The sequence below is a fragment of the Apodemus sylvaticus genome, chromosome 10, assembly GCF_947179515.1.
Source record: "Apodemus sylvaticus chromosome 10, mApoSyl1.1, whole genome shotgun sequence".
Lineage (NCBI taxonomy): Eukaryota > Metazoa > Chordata > Mammalia > Rodentia > Muridae > Apodemus > Apodemus sylvaticus.
The window spans coordinates 12,338,385-12,355,367 of record NC_067481.1 but is presented as its reverse complement, the minus strand read 5'-3'; the positions used below and the strand labels follow the sequence as shown (position 1 = coordinate 12,355,367).

General features: G+C 38.2%; 1 protein-coding gene across 2 annotated transcripts in view; it reads right to left on the bottom strand.

Moving 5' to 3' along the window:
- Abca5 (ATP binding cassette subfamily A member 5) overlaps positions 1-16,983 on the bottom strand; it is a 67,179-nt gene that overhangs the window by 6,419 nt on the left and 43,777 nt on the right. For both annotated transcript variants that reach the window (XM_052196016.1, XM_052196015.1), the window contains exons 23-36: positions 16,766-16,903; positions 15,385-15,498; positions 14,546-14,716; positions 12,554-12,667; positions 12,056-12,190; positions 11,235-11,309; positions 9,773-9,864; positions 3,193-3,319; positions 2,859-2,976; positions 2,668-2,759; positions 1,756-1,931; positions 1,177-1,252; positions 970-1,064; positions 49-168 (exon numbers count right to left, since the gene is read on the bottom strand). In XM_052196016.1, the coding sequence (XP_052051976.1) occupies positions 49-168; positions 970-1,064; positions 1,177-1,252; positions 1,756-1,931; positions 2,668-2,759; positions 2,859-2,976; positions 3,193-3,319; positions 9,773-9,864; positions 11,235-11,309; positions 12,056-12,190; positions 12,554-12,667; positions 14,546-14,716; positions 15,385-15,498; positions 16,766-16,903 (1,643 nt within the window). The remainder of the gene's footprint in view (positions 1-48; positions 169-969; positions 1,065-1,176; positions 1,253-1,755; positions 1,932-2,667; positions 2,760-2,858; positions 2,977-3,192; positions 3,320-9,772; positions 9,865-11,234; positions 11,310-12,055; positions 12,191-12,553; positions 12,668-14,545; positions 14,717-15,384; positions 15,499-16,765; positions 16,904-16,983) is intronic.

Below are 16,983 nucleotides of genomic sequence, written 5' to 3'. Positions count from 1 at the left end.
TCTACCCTTCCCCTCCTTCTCAGAAAGGTAAGCTATATAAACATCTACCTTAGCTGCCCGGACACCATGATGGCCACTCTGTCACAGACAGCCTCTGCCTCTTCCATGTAATGAGTAGTCAGAAGAGCAGCCCGCTTTTTGTTTTTAAATGCAGTTCGAATGGCTCTCCTATAAAATATAAATAAAATTTATGTAAGAGAAATACACCTGTTTGTTAGTGGAAATAAGTAGTTTCTCAAAACCCAACTCTTGGACTAAAACACACCCATTACTGACTGCTGTAATGACTGTGTCCTAAAAAACTAGACCTCTCCATTCTCCCTTACTCTTCCTTAGTTTGAAACTTGACAAATGCAAAGAAACATTACTTCACAGGTATCCCTGAGGCTAAAGTATAATACCCAGGCCAGTGGACAGTTCAGAGGTAGAGCACTTGCTTACAATGCACAGTGTCTTGGTCTTAATCCCCAGCAATAACCAAAGGGAGGGAAAAAGAAGTAAAGAAAGTACAAAATCATGAAAGGATGAATCAAGTATGATGAAATATGATTTTGTTATAAAAAGGTACATACTCACAAAATTAATATCTAAATCAAACCTTATACTTGATAAATAGGAAACTAAGAACTAAAAATTATCCAACTAGTGCTTTAAATTCCTTCAACAAATTACAACATAAAGTCAAAACATAATTTACTATTAAGTGACTAGGGAAAAACATGTTCCAAAATTAATTCAGAAAGAAGAATTATTTTAGTAACCAGCTGTGTGTTCATGTCTGTTCTGTAGTATATAAAATATCATTAACATTTCAACAAAGATATGATAAAAGCTTTAGAAGTTCACATATTTAATTGCTATTTTATACAATCAAGATGCACACACCACTAACAGGAAGCTATTGGTCACAATGACTCTACCCCATGATACACCACACCAGGTGGCAAGTGTCTGCAGTGTCATACTCACCACATGTGCTGTTTGGCTCTGGGGTCCATACCTGTGGATGGCTCGTCCAGCAGCGTCACCCGAGGATTCCCCAGCATACTGAGTGCAAAACACAGCTGGAGGAAAGGAGAGGGAGGCGGGACTAAGTACACTCTGAGAACATCTACCCAGAGAGCAGCCAGCCCTCAACTAAGGAAATACACGGATCTATCGTCTGATGAAGAATACCTTTCGCTTGATCCCTGCAGGGAGTTTCTTTATAGTCTTCTGAAGATGTTCTTTCAAATCAAGGGCTTTTGTTATTCTGAAAAATGGCCAACACAAAATGATTTACCTGGATCTGTATTAAAACATACATGTCATATATGATCATTTATACTGTTCTCTCTAAAAGATCACTTAGGCAATGTCAATTAGGTAAGAAAAAAATCTCCAATTTACATCATTGTGAACAAATTAATTGTTTTTATAAATAATTCAGTTAATTTGCATGCACACTATTCCTATGATTAGAAATGGAAAACCTGAGCCATGCTGGCATCCTGGCACATGTCCTTAATCCTAGCACTTAAGAGCAGATGCATGCAGACCTCTGAGTTTCCAGGCTAGCAAGACTGTCTCAGAAAAATAAAAAAAGAATCAGAATGAACAGAAATAGAAGAGCTGATTTCTTTTTTCATAGCCATCATAACTTTGTAAAGAACAAATGAAAAGTAATGACCATTTTCTTATGGAAAGTATAATCTACAAAAAATACTTGTTTTAAAATTTAAAGAATTTGAAATGTGTATTTCCTGCCCAACTTACCGACTTATTACTTCCTTCATGTCACTTGAACTCATTCCTTTCACAGCTCCATAAATTTCAAAATGTTCTTGCAGAGTAATATCTGGCCACAGTGGGTTTGTCTGAGGGCAGTAACCCATACACTTAATGGATTCATCATCTTCATTTGAATGGGAACTATAATCTCCAAGAAATATCTACAAAAATCCAAACCACATTTTAGTATCTTTGCTTTGTACTGTCGTGAGAGTAAAAAAAATTCTGTTAAACTCCTTCCCTAAGTCACAGTAATATCTGAACAGTGCTCTAATGCTCTTTAAGGGTGCAAGGCCACACATAGCTAAGTCAGAACTGAGAGATCCAGCCAGCAAAGGTGGGGGTTCTGGCTGCTGGGCGGGAAACCAAGCTGCCTTTTTAAGTATTGCCATCCTGGGCTTCACTGAAATGCTATATTTAAACTAATGCTAAGTAAAATAAATGCAGACATAAGGTGTAATTGACATAAAAAATTAATCCTGGGCAAATTCTCAAAGAAAGGAGTATTCCTGGTAATTCACAGAGCAGTGTGAAGAGAGCGAAATGGAGCCAGGAAGGAGAAATGCATTGATGTGGGTCCTGAGCACAACTGCAGACTCACTGACAGGGCCCAGACTGGCCTGCCTATTGCCAGAAATTACTACACCTGTTCTCATAAGTAGGTAGATAAATCTACCTTGTGTGTAAATAATTTCCAAAAGCAGAACTATATATGTCTATTTGTGTGTGAAAATTTCACATATATTACTTTCAGATAACCAAAAGACCTTAATCTCATAAATCTATACTAAAAATATTAAAACACACAAAGGTTTGACAATCCAATTCATAATTTGTTATTAGTAAACTTAATTAAAATGTCATATTAGACATAACACACAGTTGCACATATCATACCTTGCCTGAAGTTGGTTCAACATCCCCAACCAGAATATTAATAATTGTGCTTTTGCCAGCACCATTTGGACCCAACAGCCCCAAGATCTCTCCTACAGGTATTGGGGAAAAAATATGTATTAAAGTCAAACCAAAAACAGGAATTTCTCTTCTGGAAAACTTTCTTTAAAAAAAAAAAAAAAAAAAACAACCTTTTTTCACACAGAAAGAGATGTATTTTGTTGCCACTTTTGTTGTTTTTCTTGAATGAAGAAAATCTTTCTTGTCATCATATTCCTTATGCAAATTGCATACCATAATAGCTGGCTTCTAATAAGGAAAACAGATTTTAAACAGAGTCATATATTAGATGTTTATCATTTCATAGCTCATATATGTATCCCAAGAACTAGATTCACTTCTAAGAGGGCACTGTAAAGTAAATTTTACATTCATATGCAATAAAAAGTGTTTCTTCTTCATTCTAGTGCCTTGGTAATCTACCATTTGGGACAAAATATGACTTAGCACTAAGGAGCAAGTTACCTCCTCACAACACTGGCAACCCATCAGCTCTTTAACCTTCAGTCTTTCAGCCTTGACATCTTCATCTTCATTCTCATTGATGGGTGGTTCTGGAAACTTCTTATTTTTGGCTTTTTGTGAGAGCACCCTAAGCACATTCAAGAAGTAGATGGTTACATAATTGAAAGACTAAGAAATTTAGTAGATATCTACATAATAAAAATACTAAAAAAATTGGGCACCAGACAGATAAAATGGTTCTTAAAGAATATCAACATGAGAACTAATGTTACTTCTTGAAAATAGAATTACAAATGGTACTGTCCATTGACTGTTAGTGCTTAAATGATATTATTCAAACCCAATCATTTACAACATTACATATACATACATATGTACATATATACATACATACACATATATGTATATGTGTATGTATGTATATATGTGTGTGTATATATATATGTATGTATGTGTGTGTGTGTATATATATATATGTATAGGGCTAAAGAGATGTCTCTGTGGTTAAAAGCATGTACTGCTCTTCCAAGGGCCATGAATTTGGTTCCCAACACTCACATCAAGAGGCTCAAAACTCTGTGTAAGGCAAGCTTTAAAGGATCCAGTACCCTCTTTGGCCTTGGCTTTCACTCACATAAACATACACACATACACATAAATTTAAGACAAATCTTTAATTAAAAAAAAACGAATATGCTGGCTTTGTGTGTCAACTTGACACAAGCTAGAGTTATCACAGAGAAAGGAGCTTCAGTTGGGGAAATGCCTCCATGAGATCCAGTTGAGGGGTATTTTCTCAATTAGTGATCAAGGGTGGAGGGCCCCTTGTGGGTGGTGCCATCTCTAGGCTGGTAGTCCTGCATTCTATAAGAAAGCAAACTGAGCAAGCCAGGGGAAGCAAGCCAGTAAGAAACATCCCTCCATGGTTTCTGCATCAGCTCCTGCTTCCTGCCCTGCTTGAGTTCCGGTCCTGACTTCCTTTAGTGATGAACAACAGTGTAGAAGTGTAAGCTGAATAAACCCTTTCCTCCCCAACCTGCTTCTTGGTCCTGATGTTTGTGCAGGAATAGAAACCCTGACTAAGACAATGAATATTTCCTCAAAGGTATTGCAGTATTGCAGTCTGAGGATACATGAAACTGTCTAAGAAGAGAAGATAAGGCTAAAATCAAAATCCAAAGGAATATTTGATTTAATAGCAAACAGGGAAAGTAGTACTTGCAAAGAGAATCTTGAGTAGGAAGAGAGGTAGAGGTAAATGAAAGTGACCTTATAAGAAACAAAAGGACAATAGAAAAGAGGCGGGGGGGGGGGGGGGATGGGGCGCTCATCAACCAAGGAAGCAAGCTATCTGAGCCCAGCAAACAACACAGACACTGAAGACACAGTAGGTGAAGAGCTAAGAGGAAAGCCCAGATTGTATAAAATTAAGGAGTAAATGGGACATAAACAATGAAAGACAGAAGGCATTTGACTATAAAACAAACAAAGGTATAAAGAGACAGAAATGGATTTATACTTGAAAAAGATTTTTAGGTCCTTTCATGTATGAAACAAAGTGATAATTCCTCATTTCTAAATTAAAATCATGAAGGAAGGTGCTGGAGAAATGACTTACTTGGTAAGGAGCTTGCCACATAAGCCTGAGGCCCTGAGCTTGGATCTGTAACATGTATTTTAAAAACTGGGTGTGGTAGCACAATCCTGTAATCTCAGCTCTGGGGAAGTATAAACAAAAGGCTCCCTGGGGTAGAGAGAGCCTGAGGAAGACAGCAACCATCAGGCCTTCACATACACATACACAGCACTCACATATGAATACATACATACACACCACAACACATAAACACACATTCATGATTCAGGATGATACAGAAAGAGAAGAGAAAACGGACAGAGCAACATTCTTAAGTATCCAGAATAAACGATTCATGACAGAAAGCCAGCTCTTCCTCTGGGACATGGAAAAGGTAAGAGCACTGGTCAATACTGTAATTAAGTTAAGGTCCAGGTCCTTGTGCTCACTGTAAGCACTAGGGAAATCAGGGATGCTAAGCACTCAGGCCTGTCTCCCCAAGGAGAGATGTGCACCTGTTCTCTACACAGAAGGAAGCTGCGAGTGGTTGTTAACAGCCTGGTAATCTGTGCTATCTGCAGGACCAGGTTATACCAAAACCCACCTGCATCTGCCCCAACTCTTTTGTTTAAGCATAATCTTCTCTCTAGACCTTTACCTTGAACACTGCTTTTCAGTCAAAAATCCCACCCTTAGGGGAGATGCCACATGTACTTTGCAGCTTTGTAAGACCACCCCTCTTAAACTATAGAAACCATGTTTACGGAAGACATCACTATTTGGTTGGACTCCTGCTCATCCCCTGTACAAGCTAAGAAACCCCATCTGCTATTCTTTCCCCAACCCCACAGGGAAGGAGAAAACTCCAAGATAACATGTCACCTCTCCCATCTACCAGAGCCTGCGCAGGGACTCAGCGTTTTTTATCTTACAAGGGCATAATCCAAGCTCCTAGCTCACACATTCTCATCCAGCACCTAAGACCCATAAACCCACTGGCTTTACCCCAGGTACATGATGTCACTGACCTCTACCTGTGACATAGGTGAATCTGCCAAAGAGTTACTTCTCAATAAACCTGCCCTTAGACTCTTGATTTGGCTTGAATCGATTCATTTCAATAACTGAAAACCCTACTAATCACAGTTACTTTGCAGAAGAATTTTAATGTGGTCAATCCTTAACCTTTATTACACACATGGAATTGAAATAAATGTTCCCAGAAAATTGTTTTCCAAAGTTTTACTTAAATATGTATAAAATAAACTGCCTGTTGTCAGACTCTACAAGTTTGAACCAACATCACTGAGCTAGGTCGGGTTGAACTGAATTACCTTCTTGCCTCATGCAGATTGTTAATCTGCCAGCTGTGGCATTTGCAGAGATAACCCCACACACACACACACACACACACACACACACACACACATACACACATGCACACACATTATCAAATACTGTATTTTCAGAGATAAATGGCAATATTTCACTAAGAAGTGGGATGCAAGGTGATTTGGGGAATTTGAAGGATACTGAGAAAGTCTGAAGTAACAAGTAAGAAGGAAAACGTTACAGGCTACCAAGCAGTATCACACAGAGCTTATTTTGTACACTAAACATATGCTACTACCAAGTTATTTTATGTTTTTTTTTAATCAGAAGAAATATAATTTTAGCAGATAGTGCAAAGAGCTATGAAGCTGAGAATAATGAAAGAGGGAAACCATATGAATAAGTCAGTGTGTCAGGCAGACAAACTAAAACAGGAGCTGCCGGATTCACAGTTACAATGGGAAAAGCCCTGGGCCATGAAGTCATAGGAAGAAAAGTCCAATAGGACTAACAAATGAGAAGTAGGAATATGAAAACTACTGGTGAAATCTGACACTGATGCTTATGACACTACAGGTATAAGAATTCTATCACCCCGCACAAAACTAAGCTCCAGGTGGATTAAAGACCACAAAGTGAAACCCGAAATACCGAAACTGTGGGAAGGAGTTTGGGCAGTTCCCTACAGCACTCAGCTATAGAAGATGGGTTTCTAAGTAAGACTCCATCTACCCAGGAATCGAGGCCAACAACTGACTAGTGAGATCTCATGAAACTAAAAAGCTTCAGTAAAGATAAGGAGACCAACAATCACATGAAGAAAAAACACACAGAAGAGAAGACTTCTGACAGAGATTAATACCTAAGATATATAAAAAACTAAAAAAAAAAAGTCATGGAAACAAATGGTTCAATTAAAAAATGGGATGGGGGTCTAAGCAGATTCCCCAGAGAAGAAATAGAGATGTGTAAGACATACCTCAGCATGTTTAGCATCCTTGGCAATTAGGAAACTGCAAATTAAAACAACTGCCATTTCAACTTCTCCCCAGAAGTAAGAATGGCTAAGGCCAGCAGAGCAGCCACAGTGCAAGCTGGCAGGGCTGTGATCAGCAGAGCAGACAGTACTGACAGTATGTGCTGGCAGGACTGTGAGGAAAGGACCTTCATTCTCTATTGTAGGAATGCAGGCTGGTGCAACCAATTTGAAAATAAAGACAGAGAACTGTCAAAGAGCTAAGGAAAAACTACCAAATAACCAAGGAACTCTGTCATCTGACCATGGACTCAACTTCCTACTCCACAAGTAATGTCCACTGCTACCCTAGCCACAATAGAATGGACCTAGAATGAACACAAATGCCCTTTAACACGTGAATGATGATGAAAATGTGACACATATACACATGGAACACTACTCAGCTATAAGGAGAAATGAAGTGGGGGGGGGGTAAATGAATGGAACTAGGAAAGATCTTACTGAGTGAGGTAACACTCAGAAGACAAGTATCATTTGTTCTCTGTCTTCTGCAGTCCCTAGCTCCAAGTCTTCATTTACAAAAAACATAGAAATCCACAAACTTAAAATGCAGAGGACATGAGATCACACCCAGTTACTACATCTATGATACAAGCACTGCATTTACAGCCCAAGGACCATTGCAGAAGGAGGAAAAAGATTATGGTTATAGGAACCTGAAGTTGGCTATGAGATTGTGTTGCCTGAAAATTTCCAAGGCTACACTCACAAAATCCATGCATCTCATTGTGGGACCGTGTAAAGCAGTCTGTGGCCTGGTTGAGCAAGGCCACTCCAGAGACCTAGTAGAACATTCTACAAAGGGTGGAACCAGTAAGCCATGCTCCCTGACTCCTGACTCCTCAACTCCATAACCCTGTGGCCATCATTCTGGCTGGATTGCACCCTGACAGCCACCTGGCTACAGCCAGGTTTTCCCAGGCCCCATGGTTACCTGGCAACAGCCAAGTAACCCAGCCCACTGTAAAAGAAGGCTTCTTGCCCCTCCTCACCCTCTCTCATTTTTTTTCTCTTGTCCTTGCCCTTGTCTCCCTGTTCCCCCTCTCTCCCCATTCTTTCCCCTCTCTCCACATGGTCATGGCCAGCTCTTATCTCTCTATCTTCTCTTTCTCTCTTTACTTCTCTATCTCCTTTTCTCTTCCTACTTCTCAATAATAAAACATTGAAACTATAAACTGTCTCTTCTTTTCAAAACCGGCTGTGTAGGAGCACCAGGAAAGGACCCAGCCTCTTCCCAGCCAAGCTTCCTCTACAGGTACCCAGGAGGCCCGGCCTTCTGAGCAAGGACCCCACCCCCACCCCCCCCACCCCACCCCCAGCTAGCCAGGCAGCTTCTTTCTCTCTAGAGGTACTAGGGCGCCTGCTGTCACTACCCCAGGGTAGTGCACGGGCCCAGCCAGTTCTCTCCTATGCGGGCCCTGCCTGCCTGTTTTCCAGGCCGCAGGGACCACCACCACCTGTGTTTTGTTATTATAGTAAATAATTATTTATATAAATTTTTATAATTTCAAATATTTTAATATCTATATTTAATATACCACATAATATGTATATTTCTATATTATTCAAATAGAAATGAATTTTTTTTGTTTTTTTTTTGATTTTCGTTTTTTCAAGACAGGGTTTCTCTACGTAGCCCTGGCTGTCCTGGAACTCACTCTGTAGACTAGGCTAGCCTCGAACTCAGAAATCCGCCTACCTCTGCCTCCCAGAGTGCTGGGATTACAGGTGCATGCCATCACCGCCCGGCTAGAAATGAATATTTTAAATGTTATGTTGATTATATATATATATATATATATATATATATATATATGTGTGTGTGTGTATATATACACATATCTATACACATACATACATATATATGCATATATATACATATACACACACACACATATATATATATATATATATACACACACACACCAAACGGTATGGAGTGAGATAGCTCAGCGGGAGAAGGTGTCCACTGCCAAACCTCAGGACCTAAACTCAATCCCTGAGACACACATGGCAGAAGGAGCTTCTGTTAGCTTTCCTTTGAGTGCTAAGTGCACTCTGTGGCTTACATATACCCACAAACAAACAAAATAAATACTTGTGTAATAAAAATGAATAATTCACATCTGAACAATCTCATTTCTTTAAACATTAATGTGCCCAGTACAGTAAGAAGCAGGTAACTGTTTAAAGTACTTAATAGAACCACAGTCTTTAGTGGCTCAAGTTTCAAATATATTTTATCATTTTTCTTAAACCAATGTCTTTATGTAGTATATAAATATTCAGAATGAACATGCAAGTGACCATGTGGAGGGTACTACACATTAATGTTTAGTTTGCGAAAAAAGAAAAATATTAATACTGAGCATAAAAAGGAAACAAAAAATGACTATATTCCATATATAACTCCAGTAATCTATAACGTTCAGAACAGACAAACTTCATGAGTATAGATTAGTGGTCACACAGGCCTTAAAGGCATGGGAAAGAATGTAGGAAAGTGACTTTAATAGATACCGTTACTTTGAAGTGCTGGAACCGTTTAAAATTATATTGTTGTTTAAAATTACAATGTGTAATTCTGTAAAATTATCAAAACTATAATACTTAGGTAAAAAAAAATAACTAACCTGAAAAATGGATCCTTTCTTATAGATCTGCCTCCATGCTTTTTCTCATAGTGTTGCAAGAGGAAAATCCACAGTATACACTGCAGGTAGGGCTAAGAAAAGAGTATGGAACAGTTTATGACTAAATCTTCTTTTTTTCCCCAATAGAACCAAGACTACATAGATCAGGTTCTTTACCATAAACAGAGGTGGGGAAAGCCAATTGTTTTATGTCTGTCATAATAAAGACATTTAAAAGTAACTTGTGTTATTTTGTTTCTTGGTGCCTGAGGTTCAACTTGGGGATTCATGTACACAGAGCTTTTATCATTTCATTAACCGTCCCATTAATCCCAGATATGCTTTAATACTAACAAAGTAATGTTGTTTTCCATAAAATAATTCTTTCCATATTTTCTGCCCCTATAAATTCATTTACTGTCAGTTTTACAAAATATTATCAAGATAAAAACTTAGCTGGGAATCTGTCACTGGCTTTTAATCTCAACACTAAGGAATTTAGGCATAAGGATCCTAAAACCAGGCCAGCCTGGGCCATCTAAGACACTTTATCACAAACAACAAAAGGCTGTTCTTCCTTGGAGGAAGCCAGTTTTATTAAAACAGAATTAGGAGCATGGAAAAGTATGTTGAAATGGAGATAGTTGGGAAAAAAATGCAGATTCACTAGCATTAACACACTTATGGGCTTGTTCTATACCTAACAGGACACAAACTAAAATTAACCAAAACACAGACAACCATGACATTCTTTTCTAATTCACTGTGGAGCCTGAAGATGACCTCATGTTTCTGAGAGGCCTGCCTCTACCAGCTAAGTGCTGGGATCCCAGGAGCACATCATCACACCTGGCTGTGACCCTGCTCAGGATCAAACCAAGGGCTCCGTGTGTGTGTGTGTGTGTGTGTGTGTGTGTGCTGGACACACACATTCAAAGATTTATTTGTTTATTTATTTTGTGTATATGAATATACCATCACTGTCATGAGACACACCAGAAGAGGGCATTGGATCCCATTACAGATGATTATGAGCCACCATATAGTTGCTGGGAATTGAATTCAGGACCTCTGGAAGAGTCAGTGCTTTTAACCACTGAGCCATCTCTCCAGCCCCCTGGACAAGTATTCTTAATAACTAAGTTATGTCATCCTATAAACAGTTCCATTTTTTTTTTAGTTTTTTACTTTTACTTTACATATATGCAGATTTTTAGTTTATTTCCTTCTCTTGATTTCTGTATACTACGTGAATGCCTAGTACCTGTGAAGGACAGAGGAGAAGGGAGACCCCTGGAGCAGGAGTTAAGCTATAAGGCACTATATAATCGCTGGCAGCAACTGGTTCTGGGTCCTCTGGAAGAGCAGCCATTGCTCTTAACCACTGAGCCATCCCTCCAGCTCCACTAATACTCTTATGAAAACACACGAAAACACAAGAATAGTTTTTGTTGTGTCTTACCATGATTACAGCAACTAAAAGTCTATCCCAGGGATTATAGGTATTCTCATTTTTTGGTATATTCTTCCAAGAACCCTACAACAAAACATTTTTATAATGTATATGCACTAATATTTGGATTTAAAATGTTAAATATATTTTAGTCATAAATACGTGATCTCTATAAATAAGTTGTTCCTATTAATAAGCTATATCTTATATATAACTTAAAATCTTCCTTCCCAGAAATATTTCCAGTGGCAAGTATACTCAAACATAGTAAACCAAAATGGAAAAAAATTATCCAGCAATCATAAAGTATAAATTTACTGGTTAATTAATATAAAATGTTTATTAATTCCTTGAGAAGCTCATACAATATAGTTTATTCACAGTCATCCCTACACCTACCAACTACTTATTTTTTCCTAATAAAGTAGAAATGTCTTGAGTTTTCTATGCTCAAAATTAATCTGTTTTTTTCCTTTATGTTTTCCTGGTGGGGGATCTCTTACACTTAGTTTTCTCTAATCACTTAATATATAATATATTACTTAATCCTTGAGGCATTCCTAAAAAGTAAAACTGACTGAAGCCAGATCATACATTAAATTATGCATATCAAACTGAGCATCAGAAACCATGTAGTGACTGTAAGTTTTTCTCCTTTGACAACTTGAAGTCATACTTGAAAAGATCTGTTATTTACCCTGTGCTGATTTTATAATCAAGCAGTAGCAGATAATCTTATTTGTTACTATTTTCAGTACAAGAACCAAGACATTAAAGATGATGAAATGTATATTTAGACTTTAGCTCTCTGAAACATCCACTAGACGTACCTTTATGAAAGAAATCAGACAGCCCAGGAGTGGGTAGATTGGGATGGCTATGCAGAAGGTATAATGAAAAACAGCTGTAACTGCATATCCCAGAAAGAAAGTTATCTCCGTGACTGCGACACAAGCCAATGCAGTCTAAAGAAGAACCAGGAGAAAACAGATGACAGAGAATTTGAAATCTCATATAAATTTATTTACAAATTGTGACTTAGCATCCAACTAGGCTTTTGATCCTCAAATAAACCATGCAGCCCAAGATAGTCCTAAGCTGGGTAGCAGCAGTATGCTGGCATCACTGCTGGCTGTGAGCTTACAAGCAGCAGCCTGCAGAGGAGATGAGGTGGAAGATCACAGTGCCCACAGAAAATATGGCCAATTCTCTCCCTAGACACTTCACTTACAGAAGATACACTGTACCCTGTGCTCCAGCATCAAAGTGTTCCTGACTTCTACCTGAGCTGATCTGAAAAACTGAAATAATATAAAAGTGTGACTTACCACAGAATAGATAAAGGACCAAAATTCCTTGGTATTTAAAATTTTTTTAAAGGTGAACGAAGCAATATATGTGAACAAAATAACCGAGGGCACATAAGCAATGAGGCAGAAGACCTGTGAATCAGAAACACATAAGTACTGAATGACAATATAAAATATCACAGCAATATTAAAATATTAAGAAATTTTATTCATCAAATTTCACTTTCAACAAATCATTCCCGCCAGCAGCAGTGGTGGCGCACGCCTTTAATCCTAGCACTTGGGAGGCAGAGGCAGGCGGATTTCTGAGTTCAAGGCCAGCCTGGTCTACAGAGTGAGTTCCAGGACAGCCAGGGCTATACAGAGAAAATCTGTCTCAAAACAAACAAACAAACAAAAAAATTCATTCCCAAAACTGTCACTGTAGTTATTTAAACAGTTAGAATCTACAACTCTACTAAGCCAATAAAAATCATGCTTTTAATTTAATGTTTTAAACAATTCCAAGTAATTTAAGCTGAACATTATTTGTAAATTTTTTTTTATTTTCTATATTCTTTGTTTACATTCTAAAAGCTTTCCCCTTTCCCAGTGTCCCCCCCCATATGTCCCATAAGTCCTCTTCTCTCCATCCATTCTCCTATCTTTCCCCCTCCCTTTTCTCTGTCCTGGTAATTTTTTATACCAAGTAAAATGCTCTCTCATTATTTTAGCATTAAAACCCATTACAGCTAGTTACAACTATCTATCTCTCAAATACTAGCAATCATTCTTTACAACTTTTTAGATGTATTTCCTTTAACACATGAAGTGTGTTGCCTGCTTGCATGTGTATGTACCTTGTGCATGACTGGTGTCCATGGAGGTCAGAGAGAGTGTCAGATCCCTTTGAATTGGAGTTATGCATGTCAGCCACCGTGTTGGTGTTGGGAATTGACCTCAAGTCCTCTGCACTAATAACAAAATGATTTTAATTGTTGGGCCATCTCTCTAGCACTTTGCAACCATTTTAACACATAGCACTCAATATAATTTTTTGCTTGTTTTAGTTAGGTTTTGTTTTGTTTTGTTTTGTTTGAAACATAATCTCACAATGTAGTCCTGGCTAGCCTGGAGCTCACCACATAGACCAGCCTGGCCTCAAACTCTGAGATCTGTCTGCCTCTGTCTTTCAAGGGCTGGGATTAAAGATGAACACTACCACACCTGACTTTAATATAACTTCTAGGTTTATTTAACAGGGCAGGAATCATATCAAATACAAATGGCTTCTAACAAAACAAGGTTTGCATCCAGCATCCGCATATGTGGCTCTGTGTTGTTTTGCTTTTTTTCTATTAAAAATCATTCCCAAAGGACTCTTAATTAAATATTTGCACAGATCACAAATGTCACTTACACATTTCTTTCACATTTTCAGACAAATTTAAAATTTAGGAGAAAGGAGTTTCTTTCCCATGGCCCTAGCTACGGTCCACTGGTTAAAAACTAGGCAACTTTAAGAACTGGAGCACGGGTTCTGGCACCATCGTAACAGGACAGGCAAATTGTAAATGCTGGAAACTCTAGCTCTGAGGGATATGATGCCTCTATGACCCCTGTTACACTGGCAATGAGCATGCACATGTGCACGCACACACACACACACACACACACACACACTCACAGACATTAATTAAATCAAGTCTGTTTTAAAAACCAATTCTTTTCCTGTAAAATATTTAGGCATGAGAACACAGAAGGAAGGCTGTATTTAAGTACCTGGTGCAAGCAACTAGTCAGTCTACTTGAAAGACCACAGCAGATTCACAGAGGTACTTTTAAATTAAAAATAAATATAAACTTGTAATATAAATTGAATTAAATATACCATATACAATAAAAGCCATTTGCTTCATTTTGTTTTAAAAAGCTAAAACACATGTTATTCAGCCTACAGCTGTCATATGTAAATGGGTTTTGAGCAATATTTACCTATAAAGACCATGAACACAACTGATATAAACTTACCACAGCAAGAAATTTTACAGGATAAAAATACAGTCCATGATGAAATGCAAATAAACTTCCCAGCATCAAAGTCAGAACAACAAAAAACAAGGGAATGTCCACGACAGCTTGTCCAACCCAATAGGCTGAGGGCAGAAGACCTGAAAGTTTAAGCTGAGTATAAGCTTTGATCTAAAAAAGAAAGAAAAACTATTAAAATCTTAAACATTTTGTAAATAAAATGCAAGTCAACTATTGTAGAACTTTTCATTTTAATCAATGAAACAAGAAAAGTAACTTTCCATGCATTCATTTTAGCCCTTGGGTTCACTTATGAGATTTCACAATGTCAACAAAGTTTTAAAAATCAGAATATAATGAGACAAGGTAACATAGAAATGGTGGGTGTGTCATCAGTGAGTGGCCAGACATGGTCACATGAGACCATGCAGAAGTAAGTGAAGATTGTTTCAATGGACAAGGATCCTCGTGGCCAAAGTCTATCTTCTGTAACAACACTGGTAAACTAACACAGCTGCCTAAGATCCTCTGGATGTGCAGAGAACTTCAGATTATGTGTGCAACGTTGTGCAAAGAAAATACATCTGAAAACATTTTAAATACTTTTAAAATACTTGCCGTCTACCTACGTGCATGCTTTCACACTGACATTGTCATGTGTGTTAATCCTTAAACAATCAGTTTCCTTCCTTCTCATGCTCAGTATGTACATTGTGTAAAAACCTTCCCCAAGCCCTAATACCTAACAATACTATTCATCTGATCTGTACCACTTCTACAACTATCTGCCCATATTAACTAAGAGTACTATATCTGTAATTTTTATATGACCAATTTACCTTATGATTCTCTGCATTTTCCATGGCAAAGTAAGGTGGCATTGCAGTGACAATAATTCCAAGCAAAGCTGCTTGAAAATACAGCTCAACTTTAAAAACAATGTCAGTGATTTCCTGAAAGAAAAATACAAACTAGAAAATGAATCTGAGCATCATTTAAGAATTCCTTAGAACATCCTGAAAGAGCATTTAAACCTCTAAAGACCTAAGCAGTTATGATATCCACCATAGTGGTATGGATGAACACAGCTTTATTAGCAGGAGTGTTGGACTACACTACCAACCCTGCCTGCCAGGAGCCATTCTCACAGAGATCTCGAAACCCCCTCCTCTCAGCCATTTCCAGTCTGCTTTATCTAGGTTACTTTTAGAAGGAAATGTACTAGTTTAAAGATTAGCCAAGTAAGCTAGATGGTCAGTACATGCAGAGCTCACCGGAGTGGGCTTGAACAAAGGAAGCTCACCTGTGGTTAGGCTATCATAGCAACTCCTCTCCACTTAACCTCCTCATGATCAATTTTCTGTGCCAAGTTCCTACAACACCTGCCAACTCTTCCCTGAGATTCTGAGAGACAATTCTGAGAAACTGATCCTGAGAAATGATGCTAGCCCCCTGAGATTGTTCTCTGAATACAATGACTTTCCCCCTTCACCCCCCCCACACCTGCTTGCTTGCCTTTATATTGCCTTGTATAAAAATTAAAATTTGACAACTTGATCAGAATCAGACTTGCTGTCCATCTCTCATGTCTCTTGTCTCTCCCTTTCCCTAGGTAGTTCCGGGGACCCTGTTGACTGTCCTGAGGGTCGGGACACCTGGCATTAATTAACATGTGTGATACACAGTCATTTCTCTGTCCTCCTTCACCCTGACCTTCATGCTAGAGACACGCAGTGTCTGGCACATGCTAGGTAAGCAAGCATTGGAATCCTGGGCTCATCCCTACACTTTTTATGTAAGATGGCACACTTGTGAAACAGGGAAGGGACTCTGCATTAAAACAGAATCCATATGACTAAGAAGCACACTGGCTCTGGCCACTTCTTCATCAGATGATACACAAATACTACATCACTGTCTTATTGTCTCTGATCTTCAACATCTTGATACTTAAGTAAACATGGTTTGTCTAGGTGACTTCTTAAGATGTCTTTCAATATATCACTAACTAGATTACACACACACATACACAAAATACTAAACAATGTTCCTTTTGTCTGCAATTAATATAGCACTGTTTCACAAACCTATCAGCATCAAATAAAGCTGCTCTGATCTTGAAGTCAAGTAATTGGAGGGAGACTCCTAAACTCCACACCTCAGCTTATAACATTAAGAGATCTCCACAGATAAATGCATCTTTTTTGTAAGTTTGCTTACTTGAATGAACGGGGTACTCCAGATCTGGATAGCTTCAGTCACATTTAAATGATAAAGATAGTAGTTACTAATGATGTTCATCATTACTGGTAAAGAATAAACCATAGTACTGTTGAAAACAGCAGTAAAAACATAGTCCTACAATTCAAAAAGAAGAGTCATTACATACTTGGCATACGTATGCTAATATTGCTAAGGACCCAACTTTTCTTGCTAAC